This window comes from Drosophila eugracilis, unplaced genomic scaffold (assembly GCF_018153835.1).
Source record: "Drosophila eugracilis isolate 14026-0451.02 unplaced genomic scaffold, ASM1815383v1 contig_90, whole genome shotgun sequence".
Taxonomy (NCBI): Eukaryota; Metazoa; Arthropoda; class Insecta; order Diptera; family Drosophilidae; genus Drosophila; species Drosophila eugracilis.
Genome location: NW_024573812.1, coordinates 2975994 through 2999408, shown reverse-complemented (window position 1 = coordinate 2999408; position 23415 = coordinate 2975994). Strand labels below are relative to the sequence as shown.

At 40.1% G+C, this 23415-nt stretch overlaps 8 protein-coding genes across 8 annotated transcripts; 1 reads left to right on the top strand and 7 right to left on the bottom strand.

The window, feature by feature from the left end:
- Positions 1-4592: 4592 nt before the first annotated feature.
- On the bottom strand, positions 4593-5224 carry LOC108112308. The gene is made up of 2 exons (XM_017222133.1): positions 5092-5224; positions 4593-4995 (listed from the first exon to the last, which is right to left on the bottom strand). Exons 1-2 carry the CDS (start codon positions 5164-5166, stop codon positions 4696-4698), a joined length of 375 nt encoding a protein of 124 aa, XP_017077622.1. The 5' UTR covers positions 5167-5224; the 3' UTR covers positions 4593-4695.
- Positions 5225-5657: 433 nt separating this feature from the next.
- On the bottom strand, positions 5658-6539 carry LOC108112366. Its single transcript, XM_017222196.1, has 3 exons — positions 6468-6539; positions 6081-6401; positions 5658-6013 (listed from the first exon to the last, which is right to left on the bottom strand). Exons 1-3 carry the CDS (start codon positions 6516-6518, stop codon positions 5756-5758), a joined length of 630 nt encoding a protein of 209 aa, XP_017077685.1. The 5' UTR covers positions 6519-6539; the 3' UTR covers positions 5658-5755.
- Positions 6540-7176: 637 nt separating this feature from the next.
- On the bottom strand, positions 7177-8170 carry LOC108112310 (putative GPI-anchored protein pfl2). The gene is made up of 3 exons (XM_017222136.1): positions 8084-8170; positions 7690-8019; positions 7177-7630 (listed from the first exon to the last, which is right to left on the bottom strand). The coding sequence occupies exons 1-3, from the start codon at positions 8132-8134 to the stop codon at positions 7229-7231; spliced, it is 783 nt and encodes a 260-aa protein (XP_017077625.1). The 5' UTR covers positions 8135-8170; the 3' UTR covers positions 7177-7228.
- A 975-nt stretch (positions 8171-9145) lies between these two features.
- LOC108112446 lies at positions 9146-9824 on the top strand. The gene is given in 4 exon segments (XM_017222293.1): positions 9146-9201; positions 9255-9369; positions 9372-9572; positions 9627-9824. Coding segments are annotated over 3 exon segments (465 nt in total). The 5' UTR covers positions 9146-9201; positions 9255-9303.
- Positions 9825-9879: 55 nt separating this feature from the next.
- On the bottom strand, positions 9880-10766 carry LOC108112396. The gene is made up of 2 exons (XM_017222238.1): positions 10357-10766; positions 9880-10257 (listed from the first exon to the last, which is right to left on the bottom strand). Exons 1-2 carry the CDS (start codon positions 10738-10740, stop codon positions 10054-10056), a joined length of 588 nt encoding a protein of 195 aa, XP_017077727.1. The 5' UTR covers positions 10741-10766; the 3' UTR covers positions 9880-10053.
- Positions 10767-11386: 620 nt separating this feature from the next.
- Positions 11387-12765, bottom strand: LOC108112089 (integumentary mucin A.1). The gene is made up of 3 exons (XM_041819728.1): positions 12332-12765; positions 11831-12148; positions 11387-11758 (listed from the first exon to the last, which is right to left on the bottom strand). Exons 1-3 carry the CDS (start codon positions 12719-12721, stop codon positions 11387-11389), a joined length of 1080 nt encoding a protein of 359 aa, XP_041675662.1. The 5' UTR covers positions 12722-12765.
- Positions 12766-13162: 397 nt separating this feature from the next.
- Positions 13163-14940, bottom strand: LOC108113345 (suppressor protein SRP40). Its single transcript, XM_017223908.2, has 2 exons — positions 14493-14940; positions 13163-14161 (listed from the first exon to the last, which is right to left on the bottom strand). The coding sequence occupies exons 1-2, from the start codon at positions 14874-14876 to the stop codon at positions 13382-13384; spliced, it is 1164 nt and encodes a 387-aa protein (XP_017079397.1). The 5' UTR covers positions 14877-14940; the 3' UTR covers positions 13163-13381.
- A 1817-nt stretch (positions 14941-16757) lies between these two features.
- On the bottom strand, positions 16758-17732 carry LOC108112274. The gene is made up of 2 exons (XM_017222097.1): positions 17335-17732; positions 16758-17270 (listed from the first exon to the last, which is right to left on the bottom strand). The coding sequence occupies exons 1-2, from the start codon at positions 17710-17712 to the stop codon at positions 16845-16847; spliced, it is 804 nt and encodes a 267-aa protein (XP_017077586.1). The 5' UTR covers positions 17713-17732; the 3' UTR covers positions 16758-16844.
- Positions 17733-23415: the final 5683 nt, after the last annotated feature.

Sequence of the window (23415 nt, the reverse complement as noted above, 5' to 3'; positions counted from 1 at the left end):
TTGACCCATTAAGATAAGCGAGGGCCGTAAACGTGGCCAACAAACAAAGAGGCGAAAATGAATTATTTGGCTGGGCAGTTGGCTTTCGCCCTCCCCCTCAGAAAGCGATAAGCCGTTTAGGAGAAGGCTATGCTACACGCTGATTAAAGGAGCGCCCTGATTTCTCATTTCAATACCAAATATGGTTCAATATACTCATAAATCTTAAGGAAATTATCTGCAAAATTATCACGTAAGCACTTAGAGGTTGTAATAAAAATCTTATTAAATTAAAAGGGAATCTTGGTATAAGATTGGCTAAGTAGTTTTTGAATATTTCTAACAATTTCATTGTGTAAAGAAAACTTTTAATGATTTTCATGGTATATCTAATTTTTCTCCCCGTGCACAGTACTCTCATTAGAGCCTTCTCCAGTAAGCTAGGCCATTCTTCTCGTTTTCCCCAACCATATATCTCGGTAAAATCGGAATCGAAATCGAGCCCCAAATCGAAATGCAAATCATTATTTTAGCAGCTGGAACCGTATCAGCAGGAGGTAGAAAACTAGGAAACTCCCAGAAATGGAGGAGGGGAGGCAGCCGTATGGTGGACAGCAACTGCAGGCGAACGTGCCATGGGCGAGTCCACGTCTCATTGCGGCACATTTCGCATAAGTATCGCACTCAGAGAACTTATTGATGCGCATAAATCAGTGGAACTCGCCCCAGGGAAGGGCCGGAAAACAGTGGGAAAGCGTATGAAGCGGGCTGGGGTTAAGAGTAGAGAAACCCAAGAGGAGAGAGGACATGCAACTCTCTATGCATGCGAAATCACTGCAGTAGAAAATTAGAAAATTTTCGGCTCTGCCTCAGACAGAAAAGGCAGACAAGATTCGGTTACATCGAAAGCAATCACTTTTTATTTCGGCACAGAGAGAAAATATAGACATATTCTTACATAATTTATGTATTTATAAAATACTTTAAATTATAGCAAAAAGAGTAAAAAAATGAGTTATATCTGAACTTTTCCCTTCAACAAATTCCAATTTCATTAAAAACCTTTACCTTTAGATTTCCCTTTCCCTCAGTGCTTGGCTTCCATCTCTTTCTGTCCGCTTCTTCCATCTCATTCACACGTAAGTGCAAATCGCATGCCGAGTGCAACATCTGTGGCATCCAGAAATGAAGTCATACAGAATCGCAGCCACCAAAAACGTGACAACGCCGGCAAAACGACAGCAACAGCTGAAGAACTTGAGCGACATCTCGTAACCGGCAAACGGGGTTTTCCCCCAAAACACCCTCCGCCACCCCCTTTGAAAATTCTCCCCCCTTCCCGCTCCCTACCCCTTCGCCAGTGCAAATTGCAATTAACGTTGGACGCCCTAATTAGCTCAAACCATCTCGGAACGAGCTCGTTGACTAAGCTTTGAGTGCATAATTAGCCAAAGACCCGCTCCGAAATGAGGAAAGGTGTGGGTGTGGGAGAATGCTTCGCTAAAATATTTTTAAACATCACCTACTTAGCAGCCAATTAGCTGTGGGGTAGGCGAACCAAGAGAAAAAAGCATGCAGAGGTATCTGAGGCGCCTTATCAATTACCTGTATCATCAATCAAAGGCTCTTTGCAGGTGTAAAGTACCCCGAAATAGCTTCAGCTTTGTAGAGCTTTCGATGGATGAGTGTGTGGATGGTGGTGTGTGTTTATTTTTGTGTGTGGCGCTGCCAAAGATAATTTATAAAAAATAACAAAAAGAGGCCAAACAAATGACAAATGAAATACAGTAGCCTAGGAAAGAAAGATAGCTGGGACATAAATATTGTTTAAGCGAGAGTGATAGATATAAAGTCGAAAGAGGAATACTCTTTTATTGTGGTAAATATTAAACTGAAGAATTATATATTATTCAACACAAATACCCATAAAATGGAAATATCTTAAATATCTTTACTAATTTTTCAATATCAAAATAGTAAATGCATTCATAAATCATTTTACCTTATTCTTACCTCAAGACATCACTGTCAAGCCGAACTGCATATCACAAATTGAATTGGTAGATAAATTCCCTCGATTGCCAGGCATAAAAAATGTGCATTTTGGCATATGAATTTCTCACAAATTAAATGTGACGAAAACAGTTAAAAACCTGCATACATTAACGAGACGGGGGCAGTCGAATGGCAAAACCAATTTGGCCTCGCATGCCACATGAAATAATCAGTACATAAATATTTCTTTCTGCAGAATTGCAATTGATGTAGCCACAGATGGGCGGCGGTGGCGGCTCTTTGTGTTATTTGCATTGCGCTTGCATATTTCGCTCGCACTCCATTTAAAAATAACTTTTAACTTGATTAAAAAATGGCGAGAAGAGCGAAAGGCGGTGGCGGAAACGGAAGTAACAGCAGAAGGAGGTGGAGGAGGAGCAGAAGCAGCGTGGCCAGAGCAAAGTGAAATCTTGTGCAATTAACTTAAAGCCAACTTGACTTGGCCAAAGGACAAGGACGGGCAAGTTGGAGGATGAAGGTACTACTGGGTCCAAGGAGGTCAGCATCGCTTCAAAAACTAATTGACATCGTTGCTCTGGCAGCCGCTGACAGCTGGCGCTGAGAGTTCTCCTTTAGATTCTGGATTCCTCTCATCCTTCTCCCTCTGATTTAACCAACTATCGCCCATCTGGGCCTGGACTTCGTCTTGAAGGCTCGCAAATATTTTCACAGCTTTCGACGCGCTTTTTAGTCGTACAGAGGGAAAAATTTTTAAATAATTACCCTAAAACGAAGTTCTATCAGTCGAAGTTTTCTGGAAGTTTAACTTTTATTTTATAAATATTTTTCCAGGAGCCATTTTCAAACTTAGCCCAGGTCATGCCTATGAGGTGACATTATCACAGCTCATAAATTCAGTATAATTCATAGGCTTAAAATATTCATTAATATAAGCTTAAAATTCCTTGCCAATGTAGGTAATACCATCATATTTATAGCCTTATCAGAGCATGTTACCACCCAGGTAGTTTTGGTATGTTCAAAAACTAATCTAATATTCCAAAATCCTACTGATATGAACTCCTAAGATATGGTGAAATAAATAATAAACTTACAAAAACAAAAAAGAGCTAGTAATTTCTTGAAGTGCCCCTCCAATTCCCACAACTCGTTCTCCCTTGGCAGTTTTAATTTAATTTTACACCGAATTCTGCACCCTGTCGTGACCAACATCGTTCGTTGCAGGCGCCAATTTTCGCGCGTCCTTTTGCGGCCGCACTGCAGGATCAGAAAGGAACTTGCCACTAACGTTGGCAACTATTGTCAGGGCCATTAAAAAAGTTTAGTCCGATTCGAGCTGGCACGCTTAATGGCCCAGATTTTAATCAGAAAATGAGTTAAAAGCCAGCTGGCGGCAACGTCAGCGCGCTTGACGATATCCTCCATGCCTCCGCGTGCCGCTGATTATTGTGGCGCTTTTTTTTTTTTTTTTTTGTTCTTTCTTGCCACAATTACTTGCACACGTCGCCGAAGGCCGTTGGTTGAAGGTGCCACAGTGCCTGCCAAAAGTGATGGCACACCGCGCATCGCATCGCACATCGCAACCGAAAGTTCGGTCGCATTATAAAAGTTTTATCTGCAGCAGCGACAGCGGCAAAAGTGACAGGAAAACAAAAAATTGCATTAACCACAGACGAGACTTTTGCGAACATTCATCATTATTTTTGCTTTTCTGGCGCTGCAATCCAAGGGATTTAAGTGATAAGCAAAAGTTTTGCATAGCGAGGGGGGGTCTGGGAGATGTCAAAAATCGTAGATAACGTTTTTGGATAATAATATTTCAGGAGGATAAGCTTTGGAAATGAAAAACTTACATTTAGAGGATGTTAAGTAAATAAGAATCTGGAAAATATTTTTTATAAATTATCTAGATAAAAACAAAATTTTTAATAAATAATATTAAACCTTATATAAACCTTGCCCTTTGTTTTGATTAAATAAATATTTTGCTAACAAGTGTAAACTAACTCATTTTTCGATTACAAAAGATAATCTTTGAACTGCTCAAATCACGAAACTTTATTGTTAGATTACTTCATGCCCGATCATCAAACTAATCAGTGAACTAATCGCTCTCAGTGTTTGAACAAAACCCCGCTAATCTGCCCCACATGACTAAAAATGTAAATAAGTCTGACTATAGCAAAACAAGATGATGACTGAGTCATGATTAAGATGTGAGATCAAGTCAAGCTAGACAAACGCCAGACAAAGCATCTTGAATCTTGAATTTGATAGCTTTCATTTTTTGTTTGTTCCAAAAATAAATGGGAATTTTTTTATTGTTATGAATAAATATATTAATATTGGGCATTATTCAAGCTAGTTTTTATAGGCTAGGAGAAATTAAGTGATGCGTGTAATAAAAAAATCGTAAAATTAGAGGGCAGAGAAATTTCGTTTATATTGCTTTTTGTGAATATTTACCTTGCTTTTTGTTAGTTATGTTAAAAGTATAAAAATATTTAAAAACTTTACTAAAAATAACAATTTTGTTACCTTTTTAACGATTTTTATTAGATTTTAAATGATTTTTTAAGTACACAAATTATAAATATAAAAGTAATAATAACCCTTATATGAAATTATAGAAAATTGTTAATAAATGAAACATTTTTAGTTTGTTTTTCGGAGTCTTCATAAGAGAAACCATTTGGGAACTTAACTGTAGTACACCTGCTCCTGGGCCTGGTTGTTTCCCAATCTTCCAAATGGCTCAAAGTTGAGGGGCTCCAATGGCCTCATGCTGAACAGGGGCGGGAAGGGGGTAAACTGACCGCAGGAGGAACCGCTGCACTGCGTCTGCGACTGGTAGCCATTGCCTGTCTGACTCTGGCTCTGGGTCTGGAAACCATCGTCCGAGGTCTGTGTCTGACAACCGGGACCGGTTTGCGACTGACTCTGATAGCCATCCTCAGAGACCTGGATTCCACTGCCATTATTGCATTCCACGGGTGCCGCCTAGGAAAAAAGCAGAGAGAGAGAGAGGATAGAGGGTTACGGTTACTCGATTGTGACCATCCCGAGAAGTCTCATTTTCATTTTCATTTTCATTACGTTCAGACCGGACAGCACGCACAATCCGGCGAGGACAACAGCAAATGCGACGACTACCACGCGATGGCCTTCCATGTTGAATGTTTAATGGTCCGAGTACAAAATTCGACTGAGCACAACCCAGTGTGTGTGGGCACAATTTAAAGCGTTAACAGCCGCAAAACCCGGAGAGATAATTGAATGTATCGCCGATAAGGCCACCCGGATTGAATATTTATGCCCCGCTCGCCCATCGAAAGGTGTAAGTTCGGCCCGTGGCGTTTGTTTTCTTGAGAGACTATTTTCTGAGAGACGCCGAAAAACTTTCCGCTGATGCTGTCCGGGTGCATATACACTCATCTATCTATCTGCCTTCCAAATGTCTAGCCAAGTTACTCGATGGCGCTAGAAATAACCGAATATTACACATAATTGTACAACTCGTGTTTATAATTATAGGAACATGTGTACTTTGTGGAGTTTGCTTTGAACAAAAATAGAAAAACATTTGGGAAATTCTTATATTGCTTCACCATTGATTTTGTGGATTCAGTAAACCAAAACTATGTTAAGTTAATAGACTTTTCTGAACCTTTAAAATGTTTATTTTTGTCTTAATTGGCTCTCTGATTTGTTGCTGGAATTAAAGTTCTCAGAAAAAGTTGAACAAAGTTCAGGTTTATAATTAAAGATCAAAATAGAAAGGCACATCTGTAGTGGTGGCTGTCGGGGCAGCTGTAGAGGTACTAGTTGGCACTCCGTACTTCAGGCAGCTATCCAGCAAATCATAAGTGGCAGCTGTATCCCTGACGTAGTTGTTCTGCGTTGTATTGGTGCAGAGATACTCCTGGGTCTGGATGGATTGGATTCCCAGAGCCAAAGAACTGGCAGAACTGGCAGCATTGCTGGAAAGGTTGTATATCACGGAGATATCATTCTCGGCCTGTGGGTTAATATAATGAATATGAGTAAATATATTTTAATTTCCTAATTAAATTTAGTTCACCCACCGCACTTGCATAGCAGTTAAAGAAGTTGGTGGTATCATTGTTGCTATCACAGGCGGCGAAGGCACTGCAGAGAGTGGAGACCTCAGACTGGTAGGTCTTCTGCTGCTGATCGGCCTGGGTGGTCAAATTTGTGGTCTGGGCATTGGCAATGCTAATACATTCTTGATAGGAACTTGAAAATGTGGCAGCCAAGTCGTTAAGCATGGGCATATAGAGGTTAAAGCACTGGGTGGTCACATCCTCAGAAACAATGGTATCCAGAGTGCGGGCATGAACCAGATACTGATCCAAAGCGTTTTGGATCTGATTATTGGGCTTGGCCTGTAGAGGAAAACGGAAGTTAACACTGAAGTACTGAAATCAAGGTGTATATCAGAATATCCTTACGTTGGCGGCAATAATGCTGGCCAGGATTAGCACACTGCAAAGAAGCTTCATGTCGAAAGTTGTACCTCTACTGTGGCTAGCAAAGACCAGGTCTAAGTATTTTATAAACGCAGGGCTGCCAAGGTGAATGATGGATCCGTTTGGCCAACTTGAAACTTGTGTGATTTTTTTCGTACTGCTGAATGGCGATCAATTAGGTAGCATTAAAACGTATGACCAGACCATTCCATTCGATGAGTCAGGATCAAATGTGGATAACAATGTTAGATAGGCAATAGCTACTGATATGCCGAATACTCGGTTCTTCAAACTTATCAGAGGTAATACAGAGGCTTAATAGGAACCTATGGTTGTAAATAGAGCGTAACAAAGCCTAATGTCTTAGGTAAAAACTTTGCATTTAGATTTACTTTTAATTTTCATTTTCGGCTAAAAGTATGCTAAGCTTTTTAGTCTCAACCAAATTAAGTATTTCTGGGTTTATGCGAAATCAATTCTCATGATATTTATTTATAATTTAGCGCATTTTATCTAATCGAATGGATTATTTTTGTCCCATGGTTTTATCAAGAATTACCTGTCAGCTCCTGACATAATAATTATTTATATCTTATAAGTAAGCATCAAAATAAAAGGAAAAATAATGTTTATGTTCAGGAAAAAATATCCCGCTCAACTTTTCCTCAGAAATGTTAAGAACTTCTCATAATTAATGTTTTTGAAATGCTCATTTATTGCTTGCAATTGCTCATATTTGTGGCTTAAGAAGATGCCGGAGTGCCAGGAGCGGCAGAGGTTTCCGTAACAGGAGTAGTTCCGGGAGCTGGAGTGGTCACAGCAGGAGTAGTTCCCGGAGCAGCAGTCGTCACAGGAGCCGCTGTGGACGATGCAATAACAGTGCTGCTATCAGTGACAATAGCCCCGCTCGTGCTAGCAACGGGGCTAGTTGTGGAGGGGGCGGCGGATGTGGTTGGAACTCCGTACTTCAGGCAGCTATCCAACAGATCGTAGGTGGCGGCGGTATCGCGGACGTAGTTGCTCTCCGAGGTATTGGTGCACTGGTACTCGGTGTCCTGGATAGCCTTGATGCCCATGCTCAAGGAGCTGGCAGAACTGGCAGCATTGGTGGCGATGTCGTAGATCACGGAGACATCACTCTCGGCCTTTAATATTAAAGTACATAAGTCCCGTTCCCTTACTGGACGATCTTAAGTTAACTTACCGCATTAGCGTAGCAGTTGAAGAAGCTGGTGGTGTCGTTATCACTGTTGCAGGTGGTGAAGGCGCTGCAGAGGTTGGTGACATCCGTCTGGTAGATCTTCTGCTGCTTATCAGCCTCGGCAGTAAGATTGGCGGTCTCGGCATTAGCGGTGGTGATGCAAGCCTGGTAAGAAGACGAGAAGGTGGCTGCCACTTCGTTCAACATGGGCAAGTAGAGGTTGAAGCACTGGGTTGTAACATCCGCAGAAGCGCTGGCAACATCCAAGTTACGGGCATGCACCAGATACTGATCCAAAGCACTTTGTACCTGCAGCTGCACGTTGGGCTTGGCCTAAAGAACGAAAACCAAAAACTCTTCACCACCGGAAACTATATCGATATCAGGAAAACATTACGTTGGCGGCCAAAACGCTGGCGAGGATTAGCACACTGCACAAAAACTTCATGTTTGCGGTCGTTTCGTTGGCGGTTCGATCTTTACTGTCGCTACCAAAGAGCAGGGCCAAATGCTTTATATACTTGGCCGGCGGGGCGAATGATTGATCCGTTTGGCCGAAATGATATTTTTGTGAATAATTTTCATACTACCGAGCGTCGATCAATTAGGTAGCATTAATGCGTATGCGTAATGCCCAGACCCACAAATTGCTTTGCATGTGCATTCCCATTTGATGCCAAGCACGTGTATTCAGGGCCAAAAACTGATAGCAAGATTAGATGGCCAGGAACCACCGTTTGGCCTTCCTAGCGGTTCTTTGAACTCGTTAAGGGCGAGTTCAAAAGCTTAAAGGCTTACGATTCGCTAGGAATCGATTGCTGTAACGATTGGCTAATGAATCTATATATCTATGAGAAAATTTAACGTACAAAAATGAAAAAGAAACACCTTTGATATCACAACTTTTAACAATATTGACCTTATAAATACACTTTTTAAAAAACTTATTTGGAATACTTCATGTGAGGGTATCAGTGTTAGCAAGAGGCTTTGAAGTTATAAATCATTTCCCAAGTATTTTTCAATATCTGTTTTTAACTTGCATTCATGCTTAGAATCTGGAACATCCATATCAACCAGTTTGGTTTTCAAAAATCTTCACAACCCTCTCCCAAAATCAAATGGTTTTCTCAAAGTTTTCTGTGAGCAATAAATTTCTATTGGAATATAGAATCACTCCAATAATATCATATTTTCATTACGTTCACAGCCACAGTTATGACGTAATTAATTATCGTGGCCAACTTTTGCTAGAAAGTTTTTCCTTGAACTAAAAAGTATGCAACACTTTTAGCAGGAATTCAAGTTCAGAAAGTTTGAGAGCCACTTGATCGTTATTTGCAGACGTACCGCTGCGATTATAAAGCCTATAAACAAACCATTCATCAAAGTCAGATTACAAGACAAACATTCGGTTACTTTGGTTCGCGGAAATTTTGGTTAGATTTTTGTCAGTCGTTTATGGTCAACACCGAAATGAAAACTGTTATTATCACGCTGCTTTTCGTCCTTGGAGTAAATATAAAATATAAATAATTATTTATGTGATTTTAGAAGGCATTTTGTAGGCCTATGGTGAGCCACCAAGAGCTTTGAACAGCTTGTGTACTTATCTGGATGAAGGAAAGGAAACTACTTCCAATTTGGGAAATACCAAAAAATGTTTCGCTCACTATTTACCAGAGTTAGAAAGTGAAGGAGCTACCTGGTCGCAGGGATACAGTAGTTGCCAAAAGTGTGCCATCGATGAGAAACAGACCCTGCTATCAGATGCCTCTGGGGAACAGGAAGAGATTCGAGAAGCTGCCCTGAACATAAGTTCCTTCATTGACCAGTGTTTAACCCTAGCAGAGCCCTTGGAATTTTTCAATTGCTTTGCCAAAATGGTAAGTTGGTGCCTTTCATTTGATAGCCCTAGTAATCCAATCTTCTTTTCATAGTCTAAACTGCAATTGGCCAACGTGTATAGTATTTCCTTTAATGCCTCCGAACAGGCTTTAATCCTGAATACAAAATTGGGTAGCATCGAAATGGAGCACTATCTGTGCACCAATAAGACCGAACATAATTATGTCCAAGGAATTGATAAGATCTTTCGTCTGTTGGATAAATGTCTGCAACAAAATGATACAAACTGATAAACTGTAAAATATAAAAAAATATAAAACTTTTATATTGCCATAGGCAGAACTCTTTGATTTAAATATTTATTAAAGGAATCTTTTCCTTCCTTAAGTTATCTAATCTTAACAATAGTATTCTTATACGAAATTCATATCATTTGGTAGTAAATTATCATGAGTTAGTTGCCTTTGGTGTTTATTCACCCTTAATCATCTTGTTTATATAGTAAAAGATAAGCAATATTTACACGCTAAGCTCATCAATTTCCGATCGACACTGAGTGAGCTCCCTGTGGGCCTGCCTTATGTCCTCCATATACTTTGTCTGGGCATTCAGACTGCAGAGCAGAAAAGTCCGGTGCACTTCATCATAATCCTCATGCAGACGTGTATAGGCACTTGTGGAATTGTAAGTTATTTCTGTCAAAATGTCCAGATTGCGGGTTCCCTTAAAAGAAAATATTAGCAATTAGATAAAGGGAAACTTTATACAGAGACCATAGACTACGTTCTGGAAGTTTTAGTCTAGAATTTAAGCAAAACTCACCTTCTCATTAATGCACTTGAAGTACTCCAGATCGTCCACTAAAGTGTCACAAAGTTGCAAATTTCCGCACACTTCGCTGGAGCCCAACTCGATCTGGAGTCTCTCCAGTTCCACGTCCACCTCCAGATTGACGATAGTCTCATTGGCATTAAGTTCGCAATGATCATAGGATTCGGCGAAGACTGCTGAGGCATTGGCACAGGCAATTGTAAACTCGTCATGGCACTCATCAAGGGTTTGATCGGGTTCCGGGGTCATCCAATCGAATCCCTTACTAGTCACAGTCTCCGAATAACCCAAACAAAATGTAATCAAAAATATGGTTAGTACCGAGTAAAGGCGACAGTTGGTCTCCGGTCTCCCGAATCGGTGTTGTGCTTCCATTTGGCCGTTGATCTTGAATGCCGCTAAAGAAACAAGCGACGGCGCCTCAAGTGCCGAGCGGCTAATTGATCATTTCCTAATAACTCGTTTCTACCCCATTCGGTTTTATTGACCAGCCCGAAGGCCAGCTATTTACGACAAGTTCAGGTGCTCTACTTATCTAGCGTTGTGCACATAGATTGCACGCTTCGTCCGGTGGTTCGTAGCCCTCAGATTCGATGTCTTCAGTGCGAACACTACAAGCAACCAGTAGCCGATGGTGTGGCGCTTGTCTAGCTGGGATAAGGAAGATAATGGTCATTACTCCACAAGCTGTCAGCGATAAGTATTTCCAGTGACGTATTTGGGTTAAGTTTGAGAGGATAACCTCTTTATTTTTTTACATCCCTAAAAAATATATATATATTCTGTTTAAGTCTCCAAAAATTGAATTACCAATTTAAGGCACTGATTATTTAATGGTATTAGATATTTGAGAAAAACCCTTTAGAATAAGTTCTAAGCACGTCACTGCTTTCACCTTTCTAAGAAATCAATTTGCAATCGAACCCAAAAGTATTCTACGCTTTATACGCTTTTATTGGGACTTTTACGTTACTCAAAATTTCCCAGGGAATACAATAAATACTTTAAAATTCCTTCTCGCTTAGAAGAAGCGCTTGAACAGGCCCCAGGCTCCCTTCTGAGCCAGGAAGGCAGATCTGCCAATATCCTCCTCAGGTGGACGCTCGGAAGTGGTGGTGGTGGGTTCAGGAGTAGTAGTGGTGGTGGTGGGATCAGGAGTAGTAGTGGTGGTGGTGGGTTCAGGAGTAGTAGTGGTGGTGGTGGGTTCAGGAGTAGTAGTGGTGGTAGTAGGCTCAGGAGTAGTAGTGGTGGTGGTAGGCTCAGGAGTAGTAGTGGTGGTGGTAGGCTCAGGAGTAGTAGTGGTGGTGGTAGGCTCAGGAGTAGTAGTGGTAGTCGTAGGCTCAGGAGTAGTAGTGGTAGTCGTAGGCTCAGGAGTAGTAGTGGTGGTGGTAGGCTCAGGAGTAGTAGTGGTGGTGGTGGGTTCAGTGGTAGTAGTGGTGGTGGTAGGCACAGCAGCAGGAGTAGTAGTGGTGGTGGTGGGTTCAGTGGTAGTAGTGGTGGTGGTAGGCACAGCAGCAGGAGTAGTAGTGGTGGTGGTAGGTTCAGTGGTAGTAGTGGTGGTGGTAGGCACAGCAGCAGGAGTAGTAGTGGTAGCAACTGAACCGGCTAAACAGATAGTCAGGTTCTCGTCGCACGTATCCATGTCGTGGGCATAGCTTGCACGAGCTACATCCACACAGGTGGATAAATCATTTTCGATCACTTGGTACTTGGCGCTGATGCGGGTATAGTCCAGGTTGGAATCACTGTTCAAGGTAAACATCACCTTGTAGCTGTCGGAAGACTAAACGAGATAAAGGTCTTACTTTAGTTATTTATAGAAAATGAATTGAAAAAGTTTTATGAAATAGCCAACGTATTTGTGAAAGGTATAAGTAAACCTGACAGCCTTTCAAATCATTAAAATCATTTATCGACCGGAATTCTATTAATGAAATGATCGTAATAACATAGCTATAATACTTACGGCAGTGCTGTAACATTGGAAGAAGTCCAAACCATCTATGTTAATATCGCATCCGGTTAGGCGGCTGCACATGGCATTGGTGCGATCCAGAAGGTTTTGCCGCTCCGAGGCACTCTCGTTGGTGAGCTCTTCCCGACCACTTTCGAAGGTCCTATAACATCCGGTGTACTGAACATTGTAGTCCATAATCGCACTGGTCTGGTCCTCCATGTAGTGGTTAAAGCAATCGTTGACCAACGTCGAGTCATCCCGGGCCTCTGGAGCGGCCATCAAGGTGCGCACGGCGAACTGCTGGCGGGCCAACATGGTTGCCAAATCGGCGGGATGTTTGGGAACCAGGGCAAAGCCACTGGTGGCCAACAACAGGCACAAGGCAATAGCACACTTCATGTTTTCTTTGGTATTCCGCGGACTTAACTTACCGACTTAACGGATCTCGAATTCGTACTGAATGCTACTGGTTTATGGTTCATATTTTTATAGCCCTGTTCTATCTAAATTTTCGGCAATCGGAATTGTCATTGAGAAAATCATTAGTTTACGTTGATTAAAGGTTAATTAAGTTGTTATCATATTCTGGAAATCGGCGCCAAGATTGATTTTTAATAAGTTTTTCTCTGACCCAACACTCCATAAATAGCCCGGTTATCTGGCATTGGTAATGGCTAATATATTGGGCCGCTTATCGGCTGACCATTTTTAATTGATTTGCCAGTGTTCGGTTAGTCAAACAGCGGTTAACACTGTACTTTCCGTTTCACTTGAGGACTTGTGCCTGATAACAGAGGGTATCTTTAGAGGGTTATACAATGAATCACACGGTTCATTTCCTCGGGTTTATTTTTTGGATTTTTATTCTTAGAAATAAAGCAGAAAGAGGTTAAACTTAAATGCGACTTTTTCCATGCAATCTTCAATTCCCAAAACATTGCATTTTAGCCAACTGAAAAATAAGTCATAATCTTAGTTCTTATATAAATTCTTTATATATTAATATATATTTATTTTTCATGCTTCGTTTAGATTTAAATTAATAAAGAAGACTTCCGCTTAGTGAGTTACCATCCACTGGCGCAGGCTCTTCAGCATTTCCTGGATATCGTTACTGTTCTTGCTGGAAATCGATTTTAGGTCCTCCTCGGGAGCTTGTTGCGACTCAGCAGTTGAGGATTCGGGGTCTACTGATGAAGAATCAGTTGAGGATTCCGTTGCAGAAGAGGACGAATCAGTCGAGGATTCTGGTTCAGCAGATGATGAATCAGTAGAGGATTCCGTGGCTACAGATGACGAATCAGTCGAGGATTCTGGTTCAGCAGATGATGAATCAGTAGAGGATTCCGTTGCAGCAGAGGACGAATCAGTCGAGGATTCTGGTTCAGCAGATGATGAATCAGTAGAGGACTCCGTGGCTACAGATGACGAATCAGTCGAGGATTCTGGTTCAGCAGATGATGAATCAGTAGAGGATTCCGTGGCTACAGATGACGAATCAGTCGAGGATTCTGGTTCAGCAGATGATGAATCAGTAGAGGAGTCCGTGGCTGCAGATGACGAATCAGTTGAGGACTCGGGATCGGAAGATGAGGAATCAGTCGAAGATTCTGTAGAGGTAGCTTGTGTGCTTGTGGTTTCCGATGGGATGGGAGCACCAGCAATGCAAAGTTGCAGCTCCACGTATACGCCAGCAGAGTTCTCGGTGTATTCCCTCTGAGTTTTGTTGGTGCACGCATATTCTTTCACCTGAATAAGACGCACTTGTTCTTCCACAAGAGCCAGTTGTTCGGAGGCGTCGGCAGAGATGGTGAACAGGGTCTTAGTGCCGCTTGAACCCTTGAAATAGAAAAAAAAACAGAGAAATTAAGTTTACTTTCATAGTACAAAGGTAAAGGAAAACTTCCCAACTGCTTCGCTCGAATGATAACCTGGTAACAGGTTTCACAAAATGAATCACCACATAAGCGCATGATAGTTTTAAATCACAATTTGCTTATCAATGATAGGTCGATTGATTTAAAAGCAATCGATTTAGATTTAAAAATTATTAATATATCATTTTAATAGCACGACGCTAAGATTATCTAAGTATTAATATTCAAATTGATATGATAACTTTGCGGATTGTTTTTTATAGTAACGGAATATAATTTAGGTGTTAACTTACGGCTTCACTGTAGCACTTAAAGAACTGCTCAGCGGTTTCTATTTCACTGCAAGCGCTGAGAGCAGCGCAGGAGCTCGTCGCGGAGGAGTTTATCTCATCTCTTTCCTGCTTGGTTGTGTCTTCGATCGCTGCGGTCTCTTCAGCAGACTCTGCCAAACAAACCTTAAAATCAGATTCGTATGTGGTGAAAAGCTCGTTAAGCACCGTGTTATAATAAGTAATGCATTCTATTGAATGAGTGCTATCACTGTTAATGTCCCGGGATTGAATTAGCAGCTGAAGTAAATGGTTGCTCGGATTGTTAAATTCCAGCGAGGGTGATGGCAATGCCAAAATCTGGCTAAGGCCGATGGCCAATAGGACAATACACAATTTGGATTGCATTTTGGAAGGTAATTAACACTTGTATTTAATATTTTTTGTAGACCAGCACGTTCTCACTGTTCCAGCGATCGATTCGAACTTATTGATTCGTAGCATTCAGCTGCAGTATTTATAGGCGCCGGGGCTTGAGTGGTCCATAAAAAAATATTCCTACCATTGTTTCAATTTGAAAACGACATGTTATTGCCATGTTATTGCCTCAATTTCAGCCTATCAGTCGAGCTATCTCGAAAACCCGGCTGAAGTTATCAGTCTTATCGGTTTTATAACCGCCACTCAAACGGCACCCACCCGTTAAGCCCAGACCAAGGGTCTCCTCTAACCCCGCTCCCAAAAACATTTTGATTGAGTTAGATCAGCACTTGATCAATGTCAACACTTCTCGGAATCGGTCTTAATACGTAATTACCGAAATTGCTAAAATAGCTTTCTGTTTGACAGAATTCTCAAGTAGAATCAGTAAACCTAACAGGAGGAACTTAGATGGTTTCTGGACAAATCTAATCTAGTTGGAGTGGCTTACTTGCGAGGACACACGTGCAGTGAATATGTTAGTCTTAAAGTTTGCTTCCAGGAAAAGTTAGAAAGCCTTTTAAAATATAGGAGAATATGTGGCTAAAAGTATTGGTATTCCGATTCTATCATCATTGTTGGTTGTTATTGGAAAAAGATTGATTTCGATAAGACCTTCGACTTGACAATAAGTTCACAAGCATGGTAGGGCTGAATGTCTCGAAAAAGAGGGGAAATCACAAATAATTCACCATGGATTTTCGGCTTTCCCAGAGCTAATCAATTAATTTCCTCGTCAATATTTGGTCAGCGATTGATTATTGATTTTGGTGTGATTTTCATGACTAATAATCGAACAAAAAGTACTTCAGCTTTATCAACTTATCACTTGTTGGTCACTTACAAGCAGCTTGATAATTACATCTAAACAAAAACAAGAACTATAATGACTCACTTTAGCTATTATTGTTGCCTCAAATAAATAGCAATCTTTTAGATAGTTGGCCAAGTTTATAACTGTCTTCATAGCATGCCTCTGCATAATTATCAAAGCTCAGTGGATTGCAGATTCCATCAGGAATGTAGGAATATACAGGAGCTGCAAGGAGCAAGGACAACTTCTAATTTGCATATCTTAATTGCGTGTTCTTTGAGTGTGTGCTTGGGTGTCCCCTCATTCGCATGCCACAAATAGGCACGAGGCACGAATGCAAGGAGGATGCAGCTAGGATACTCTTACTTGCCAAGTTATTGGCTTTATTTTGGCAAAGTGAAAATCTTGCACCCCCCCACCTCTTTCGCACAGCGCTTCTAATTTGTTTTAATTGCAGTCACAACAAGGCCGCCGGCAGCTGCACAAACAATATCAACATATGCAATTAGGTTTGAATAAAAAGCACCGCTAGGAAAATGCCTTTCTACTGTTTATTTAACTATTACCGCTACCTTAAAGTGGATGTCCTTTCCTTGATTTCCCTTTCCTTACCTCACCACTCCTTGTTTGTCCAGTCCCAGAGGCAAAGTTTTTCCCAGACTGATTTACATGTTTGCCCTCTCATTCCCTAGCCAAACGCCCCTGTCCTGCGGATCTTTGATAAACTTGGACTGATGGCAAATGCAAAAAGTTTTATTTGCATCGCATCAGGTTGGTTTCCTACTCGGTTTTCCACCTAGATCGGACCGTTAATTAAGTAAGTTGCAATGGGTTTTAGTTTCTCGTTTGAGTTTCCAGATTGACTTCATCACTTGATGCCATCTGTTTGGTTTTAAGATGAAACTGCAGTCCCTTCCCTCTACCTTAATGCTCCTCAATAGCCAGCGGCTTGGCTTTCAATTACGTAGAGTTTTCTCTTTAAACAGCCTATATAGTCAGTTGATTAAAGAAGCAGGTTTGGTTTTTATTTTTTATACAACTTTTATATATATTTTTACACTTCACTTTTAAATTGCTTAATTTTATTGTCTCCGGTTAAGAATACTCTGCAGTTTTCTGGCCAGCTGGCTCCTGCGGCTCTCCTTGCCGCTTTCTTCTTGCCCATTCTGGGAAACAGCCTGAATTGAGGCTGTTGATGGATAGACGGTTGTCGAATCGGTTGTCGAATCTGTAGTTGGATTTGTGGAAGCCGAAGAAGTTATTGGGGTCGATTGGGTTGGTGTTGTGGGGCTTGGGGTGGTAGTTGGGTCCGGAATAGTATACTGGCCGGCTAAGCATTTCTGGAAATCAGCATAGGATTTCTCGGATTGAACCTCGTAGTCCCGGGCGGCATTGTTGTAGCAGAAGTCGCGGGTATGTATCAGTTGATCGAACTCTAATGCCTGGTTTCCGTAGAAAACTGAAGCGTTGAATGCAACACTGCTCAAGTTCTTGGAGCTTATCGGACCCTAAAAAGAAATATTATTATTAATCAGTTCTCAATTCTGAATGGTATAAAAATCTCATAACTACCTCATTGACATAGCAGGATAGAGCATCTTGACTATTATTCTGGAAATCACAGTCCAGCATATTCATGCAGCTCTCGAAGGTGGAATTACTCAATTTCCAGACAGAGGAATCGTACCCCTTGAGGACTTCTTCACGACTGCTATTGTACGTAGCCCCGCACAAATTGAACTGCACTTGGTACTCAATCCATTCGTTTTCGTAAACTTCACTGAAGTGATTGAAACAAGCCTTGTTTAGCTGGGCATTACTCGGCTGGATTTCACTGGCCGCGCTCATAATCTCGAACATTTTCGAAGGTCCAGAGATCATGGTGGGATTCGCGATACAGAAGCCGATGGCCACGGTGGCCAACAAGATGGCGATGAGTTGGGAGTGCATGTTGCTCGCTTAACGGTTCGTTTGTAACTTGGTCCTAACTGGCTACTGTTTACCGCTTTTATGCAAGCTCCCACAAAATAGGTGATCGAAGGGGCTTTTCTCCTATCTGAATGTAGATAAGACGTATCAGTTAGCAATCACCCTACGCACTAGACTTCAGATACTTGAATTTCCTTGAACATTCCGCAAAAACATTCACAAATCTAGATCAGTTTTGAGTAGTCATCGTATATATCGGCCATAAATTTGAGGTCATTTGCTTGTTGCTTCAACCGAATGAATGTGAATCTAATAATATATGAGTTTTTAATGTGAAAAATTCTCAGTTATCATTGTTATCGTGCCAATTTCTTGCCGTTTGGCTTGCATAACCCACATATTGGCCATCGAAAAGCACCTTGATTGAGGCTGACTAAGTCGAATTAGCGGCAATTTTAGCTTTGAAGTGGAAAAGTACTGAAGCAGACGGAAATCAAATTACTTTCTTTAATTTTTTAATTAAGACTTTACCACTTTCCAAGAACTTAATAACGTTTAAACGTTTTTCGCCTTAATTTATACTATAACATGGACTGGTGTTTTTACTTAGTGTTTGTTTATTTTAAGAACTGGAAATGACTTTTTAATAATCGCTAATCGGTAGATATTATTTCATGAAGTGTGTTGATAAGAAATGATTGCCATAAACAAATATAAGATCCATTAGATAAGAAGTTTAAAGGAACTTAAAGAAAGCAATCAATTAGAGTTAGAATATAGTTAAGCACTTTATATAAATCACATGATGGCGGATATAAAAAACGAATTACATACCTTTTTAAATTATACAAATTAAGCTAGTTATAAAAAATTATATTCTGATTGATGATCCAGGTTTTGAACTTACTAATATTGATAAACATTTCTAAAAGTCAACATTTTCCATTATGCTTTTACCCTTTTTTATTATTTTAATAGGAAAATCAGCAAATTTAAGGGCTTGCCACATAAATTGCCAAAAAGTAGGTTAAGGTTCTAGGTCACCACCACTATATTACAAAGAAAACTTCTGATTATGGGAACAACCTTTGTATGTTATTGATGGCAGATAACGTCGCCGTCTACTGACTTCTACTTAGCAAGACGAAATAGGGGAATTACCAATTTCGGTTTAAGTTATCAACGAGAGAAGGTTTCTCTTAAGATATCTATTAGTTTAAATAATAATTTCACAATGATCCTAAGAACTTAAGCAACTTCAACTTCCTTAAACAGTCTATAGGCAACCAATCGGCCGATACCCAGGAAGAGGTCAATATCCCTATCGCGTTGTAATCGTACAATTCGGCGACTGATTAAGGGGCATTCAATTGTTTTCCAAGCAGAATGAGTGTAAGTCCTAAGATAAGTATCTAAATTTAATTTTGAGACATTACTGAATTCAGTGGAAATTTCAGCAATTTCCCGTATCTTTAAATCAGCGAAGTACTTCCGTTCCAAGAATTTGCTTTTTTACGCGTTCAATGTTACATTGAAGATCTTAAACTTCTGACAAATGTATGCATTTTTTACTTTTACATAACATTTGCAATTACATTAGAAAACAAGGGGCTTCCGCTTGATAGGATAGATGCCTTATTATAGAAAGAACCTTTGCTGATTAATGCTTTGCCAAAAAATGCAAAATTAAAAACTCGTTTAGAAAAACTTCCTCTTTATCGGCACAACAACTATAAATACGTCATCAGAGATAGACGTAAGGAGCCACCCCTACAACTTGTCGTAAACTCAGCAAAATGAGTTAATAAACTATAAAGAACTGATATATTGGAGTAATTATGGTTTATCTTGGGACTTTAACTGCAATGTTATCATTGCTTAACATAAGTGCAAGGCACAAGATAGCTAAGAAAAATTAAATTACATTTTCATGTCATTGATGACCTGCCAGTGGCTAGTTAGAGGTCATTGGTTCTTGGTAAACTAATTTCAGAACAAAAAGTTTTTCATTTCATTATTTTTCTCACAAAATTTCTAATAAATTATTTTTGCCAGTTCTTTAAAACGAAGGCTAGCGTACCATGGGGCGTATGATTAATTTTATTTACCTGCCATTGCAGGTATGCAGTTCTTCAGCTGTCGCTGGCTCTTCTCCAGGGCTGAGTTGCATACTAAGCAGTCCTTTTGATGAAACCGTTTCTCAACGGAAATAGATACACTGAAAGAAATTATGAACTAAAGGTTGAGAAGTAGAAGAAACAAAGAGTTATCTTAATTACTTCATAAATTAATCTGTGGGCAAATTGCTTAAAGGAGGTCGATAGAAAAAGTTAATAGACACTAAGCATGCCTCTTTTTTAGTAGTGTTGAGCCTCGCTGCCGAGCTCATTTCCACACAGAGCTGTCAGGACGAAATGAAGTCGAGTAGCGTCTGCAGGCTTTCGGCCCCGTTGAGTTCCGTTGAGTTACGCTGAATGAGGAAAAGCAGCCGCTGATGGATTGTCAGTCGAGGGAAGAGCTGTTAAATGGCGCACAAATAAGTGTAATTGTTTTGTAAATGGCCCCGTAGTAAAACAATTTCCAATGCCAGTTCGCGTCCGTTTTCTGTCAGCCAGCTGGTTGGCAACTCACTCGTACCTTGCCTTGCACTTGAGTCAGCTCTCCTGAAGAAAAATCACCTGGCTTATTAGGTATAATTTAATTTACAACACCCACTTGTTTACCACTGTCAAGCTAAAGAATTTCTTGCGCATGGCCAAAAGTGACTAATTAACTATTAGCCATCATAAACAAATAAAATGACCAGGAAATTTGATAACATGATTATCAGAATGCCATCTAATCAGCAGCGAATAGAGTGGCTTCATCAAATCACAGGGGATTTCTTAATGAAAGGCTTATAAATACCAAAATAGCTAGAAACTTGAGAAGTTAATATGCTGGCAGGAAGTGGAAATCCGTTGTATATTTAAAGCGAGAGGGGAAATCTAGGGGATAAATATAGGACTAACGTGTTATCAGAATGTAAAAATACATTTAAGATTATAAATATAATAAATTATTCGAAGACCTATCTATATTATAACCAAACTTAGTAGCGGCAGATTACATTTTCTTTTTATCTCTAAAGGCTTTCCCCCACAATGTCTTTATATATATAATACAGATTAAACTATGATTTATATTGCCATTTAAATTGGCCAAAACAGATACCAAAAATGCCTCCCTAACCACCGCAAGATATATATTATTCAAAGAATGTCGGTAAGACAAGCTGACGACAACGCTTTCACGCCCTGCTTATCGATATCAACATTTATACGTCATCGAATTTCGATAAGGAAACCTCTCCTGTTGCGCAAAAACAAAAATTGATAACCATAATTATCAGGTGGTAATTAAAAAGCCAAAATATAGGTTTGCCCTTTTAATATTTGCACCGAAATGTGGTGGACATGAAAAGCTAATGAACAATTCCGTATAATACATTATTCGATTAATTTTACAAGCTTTGGCCGCATAACGTATACGCACTGATGTCACTGCCCATTATTACTGTTATTATTATTATTATTATAAACTAGGAACACTGCAATAACAGAGCCGGATTTTACGGTTTGCCATAACAAGAAGCGAAGGCAATTAAAGGAGGACCCAGTCTATATATACAGAGAGATATAAATATCCAGCAGCCATAAAGTTGAGAGCTGGACACGCTGTAGCTTTATGGGGAGCGCGTGAAATTCAATTAAAAGGCATGTTCGATATTAGTTACAATAGCCAGGGGGATATATATTTCTATATATATACATATAGATAGATAGTTAGATAGATATATGGAAGAGCGAGAGCGTGGCCGAGTCATAAACGGAACTTATTGAATAAAATTGAAGGGCAGCAAATAGACAGGCAGTCGGCGGTGGCAATGGCAGTGGCAATCAGCCGCCAAAACCACGATAAGCGTTCCGTGTAAGTGTCCGGCAGGCGGGAATAGGGAATAGTTTTGTGTGTGATTTATGCTCCACTAAAGCATCGGTGGCCATTCCGGTGGGCGTTTGATTGCCCCATGGATGCGCCAATCTGGGAATCCGGCGAATGCGGCCAATGCGGCATTGCGGGATGTGCGTCACTCTCCATAAAGATTATACGCTGATTAGGGGCCAGCATGGTTAAACTCATACACGTGCAGTGTAATTCAAATACCTGACATGCTATACAGTCGGGGAAAATTAATTAAAGCAAAGCTCCCCCGGGTGCTAATACCAGAATTTAATGAACTTGTCCTTGTCCTTGTGGCCGTGGATAAATATTCCTAAAATGCAGTTGGTTCTCTCTGGGTCAGGCTGAAGAAGAAATATTCTACAGTAAAATTCACTCTAATTAAAATTTTTTTTGAGCTGCTGGAAATTACGCATACGCCCTGTTATACGCAGAAATAATACTTTTTAATTGCTTCGCAGAAAATGCTGGTGAAAAATAAAACTACTCGACTAACCCTGTTATGAATTCCAACCACAAAAGCAAACAAAAGTTTATGGAAAAACAGAGATCTGCATAAATAAATATAAACATATATCCATGGAAATGAAAAGAAGAAACCACAAAGAATGACCGCAGAAAATATACAAAACACAAAAAGCTTGCAAAAGTTGTGGCCACTATTTGATAAACTTTAAGATGTCAAAGTCCTGAGAAAACGGCAGGGAAACTGGAAAAACTGAAAGCAGACACTGAAAAGGCAACTGGCAACGCTATAGACTAAGTAAATGTCCGAAAATGAAATGAGTGAAGACCGAGCGTCAGAGTCGAAAAGCCACTAGAATAGAGCTGGGGCTTTAAAGAGAAGTCAACAATGGTTGGAAGTTGGCCGACAGCAGATGAGGACTTCTCATAAAAAAATGCTAGATTCGAGGAGCTTGGTATGAAAAAATAGTGCTCAGACTGGGCAATATCAGGCAGCAGACTGAATGAGGACCAAAAAAAAAAAAAAACAAAACCAAACAAATGTAAAGTTTATTAGATCGTAAGTAAGGAGGAGCCAAGGGGGGAAAGGAGGACCAATAATGGCACCGACAACGTCACATCGCCATCTGCAGAATGCAATAAAAGCGTTTAACCCGAAAGCAAACGCTTTGCAAATATGTGAAGCAGCTATGGAAAATGGTCAGCGCTCCCAAGGAAATGGAAAATGAGGAAATGCCAAAATGAGGGTAACCCTGATTTCCTCAATGCCCTGCAAAGCACGATTTTTGATAACCAAATGTAGAAGTTTTTATAAATTTAAATAATTTATTAAATTTGAAAAAAAATATCTTGAAATTTGATGTTTTCAACTTTAGTAAGAAATAATTTCAATGATTTATTTTTATAAAATAATCAAATTATTCTAGTTTATTAACCTCCTTAGTCTTGTTTTGAACTTTAAAGGGTATCAAAAAAACTCATAAGAAAGCATATGCTGTCGAAGAAAAACGGAAAACCATAAATATGGTTAAGCTAAGGTGGAAGTCCAAAGAGAAATGCAGAACGAAATTGGCAAACAACAATGGGAAACTGTCATTTGATTTGGCTTTTCTTTGTTTTCCGCCTGACAAAGGCGGTATCAAAATTTATTGATCGAATTAATTAAGAACTTCAATGGCAGTTCAAGCTAAGATTTTCTAAGATGCGGTCATCAGCTGTCTATATAGCTGAAACTTAAACCCATAACTGATGTATATGCCC

Bases quoted from the DNA above. Each gene is read 5' to 3' on its own strand.
- LOC108112308 (XM_017222133.1), bottom strand. From the start codon at position 5,166: ATGGAAGGCCATCGCGTGGTAGTCGTCGCATTTGCTGTTGTCCTCGCC. The intron at 4,996-5,091 runs GTAATGAAAATG...CTTTTTTCCTAG, and splicing joins GCGTGCTGTCCGGTCTGAAC to GCGGCACCCGTGGAATGCAA.
- LOC108112366 (XM_017222196.1), bottom strand. From the start codon at position 6,518: ATGAAGCTTCTTTGCAGTGTGCTAATCCTGGCCAGCATTATTGCCGCC. The intron at 6,402-6,467 runs GTAAGGATATTC...TTTCCTCTACAG, and splicing joins CCAGCATTATTGCCGCCAAC to GCCAAGCCCAATAATCAGAT. The intron at 6,014-6,080 runs GTGGGTGAACTA...ATTAACCCACAG, and splicing joins TTAACTGCTATGCAAGTGCG to GCCGAGAATGATATCTCCGT.
- LOC108112310 (XM_017222136.1), bottom strand. From the start codon at position 8,134: ATGAAGTTTTTGTGCAGTGTGCTAATCCTCGCCAGCGTTTTGGCCGCC. The intron at 8,020-8,083 runs GTAATGTTTTCC...TTCGTTCTTTAG, and splicing joins CCAGCGTTTTGGCCGCCAAC to GCCAAGCCCAACGTGCAGCT. The intron at 7,631-7,689 runs GTAAGTTAACTT...TTAATATTAAAG, and splicing joins TCAACTGCTACGCTAATGCG to GCCGAGAGTGATGTCTCCGT.
- LOC108112396 (XM_017222238.1), bottom strand. From the start codon at position 10,740: ATGGAAGCACAACACCGATTCGGGAGACCGGAGACCAACTGTCGCCTT. The intron at 10,258-10,356 runs GTGAGTTTTGCT...TTTTCTTTTAAG, and splicing joins TCAAGTGCATTAATGAGAAG to GGAACCCGCAATCTGGACAT.
- LOC108112089 (XM_041819728.1), bottom strand. From the start codon at position 12,721: ATGAAGTGTGCTATTGCCTTGTGCCTGTTGTTGGCCACCAGTGGCTTT. The intron at 12,149-12,331 runs GTAAGTATTATA...TATCTCGTTTAG, and splicing joins TCCAATGTTACAGCACTGCC to TCTTCCGACAGCTACAAGGT. The intron at 11,759-11,830 runs ACTACTCCTGCT...ACTACTCCTGAG, and splicing joins CTGAACCCACCACCACCACT to CCTACCACCACCACTACTAC.
- LOC108113345 (XM_017223908.2), bottom strand. From the start codon at position 14,876: ATGCAATCCAAATTGTGTATTGTCCTATTGGCCATCGGCCTTAGCCAG. The intron at 14,162-14,492 runs GTAAGTTAACAC...TTCTATTTCAAG, and splicing joins TTAAGTGCTACAGTGAAGCC to GGTTCAAGCGGCACTAAGAC.
- LOC108112274 (XM_017222097.1), bottom strand. From the start codon at position 17,712: ATGCACTCCCAACTCATCGCCATCTTGTTGGCCACCGTGGCCATCGGC. The intron at 17,271-17,334 runs GTAGTTATGAGA...ATTTCTTTTTAG, and splicing joins TATCCTGCTATGTCAATGAG to GGTCCGATAAGCTCCAAGAA.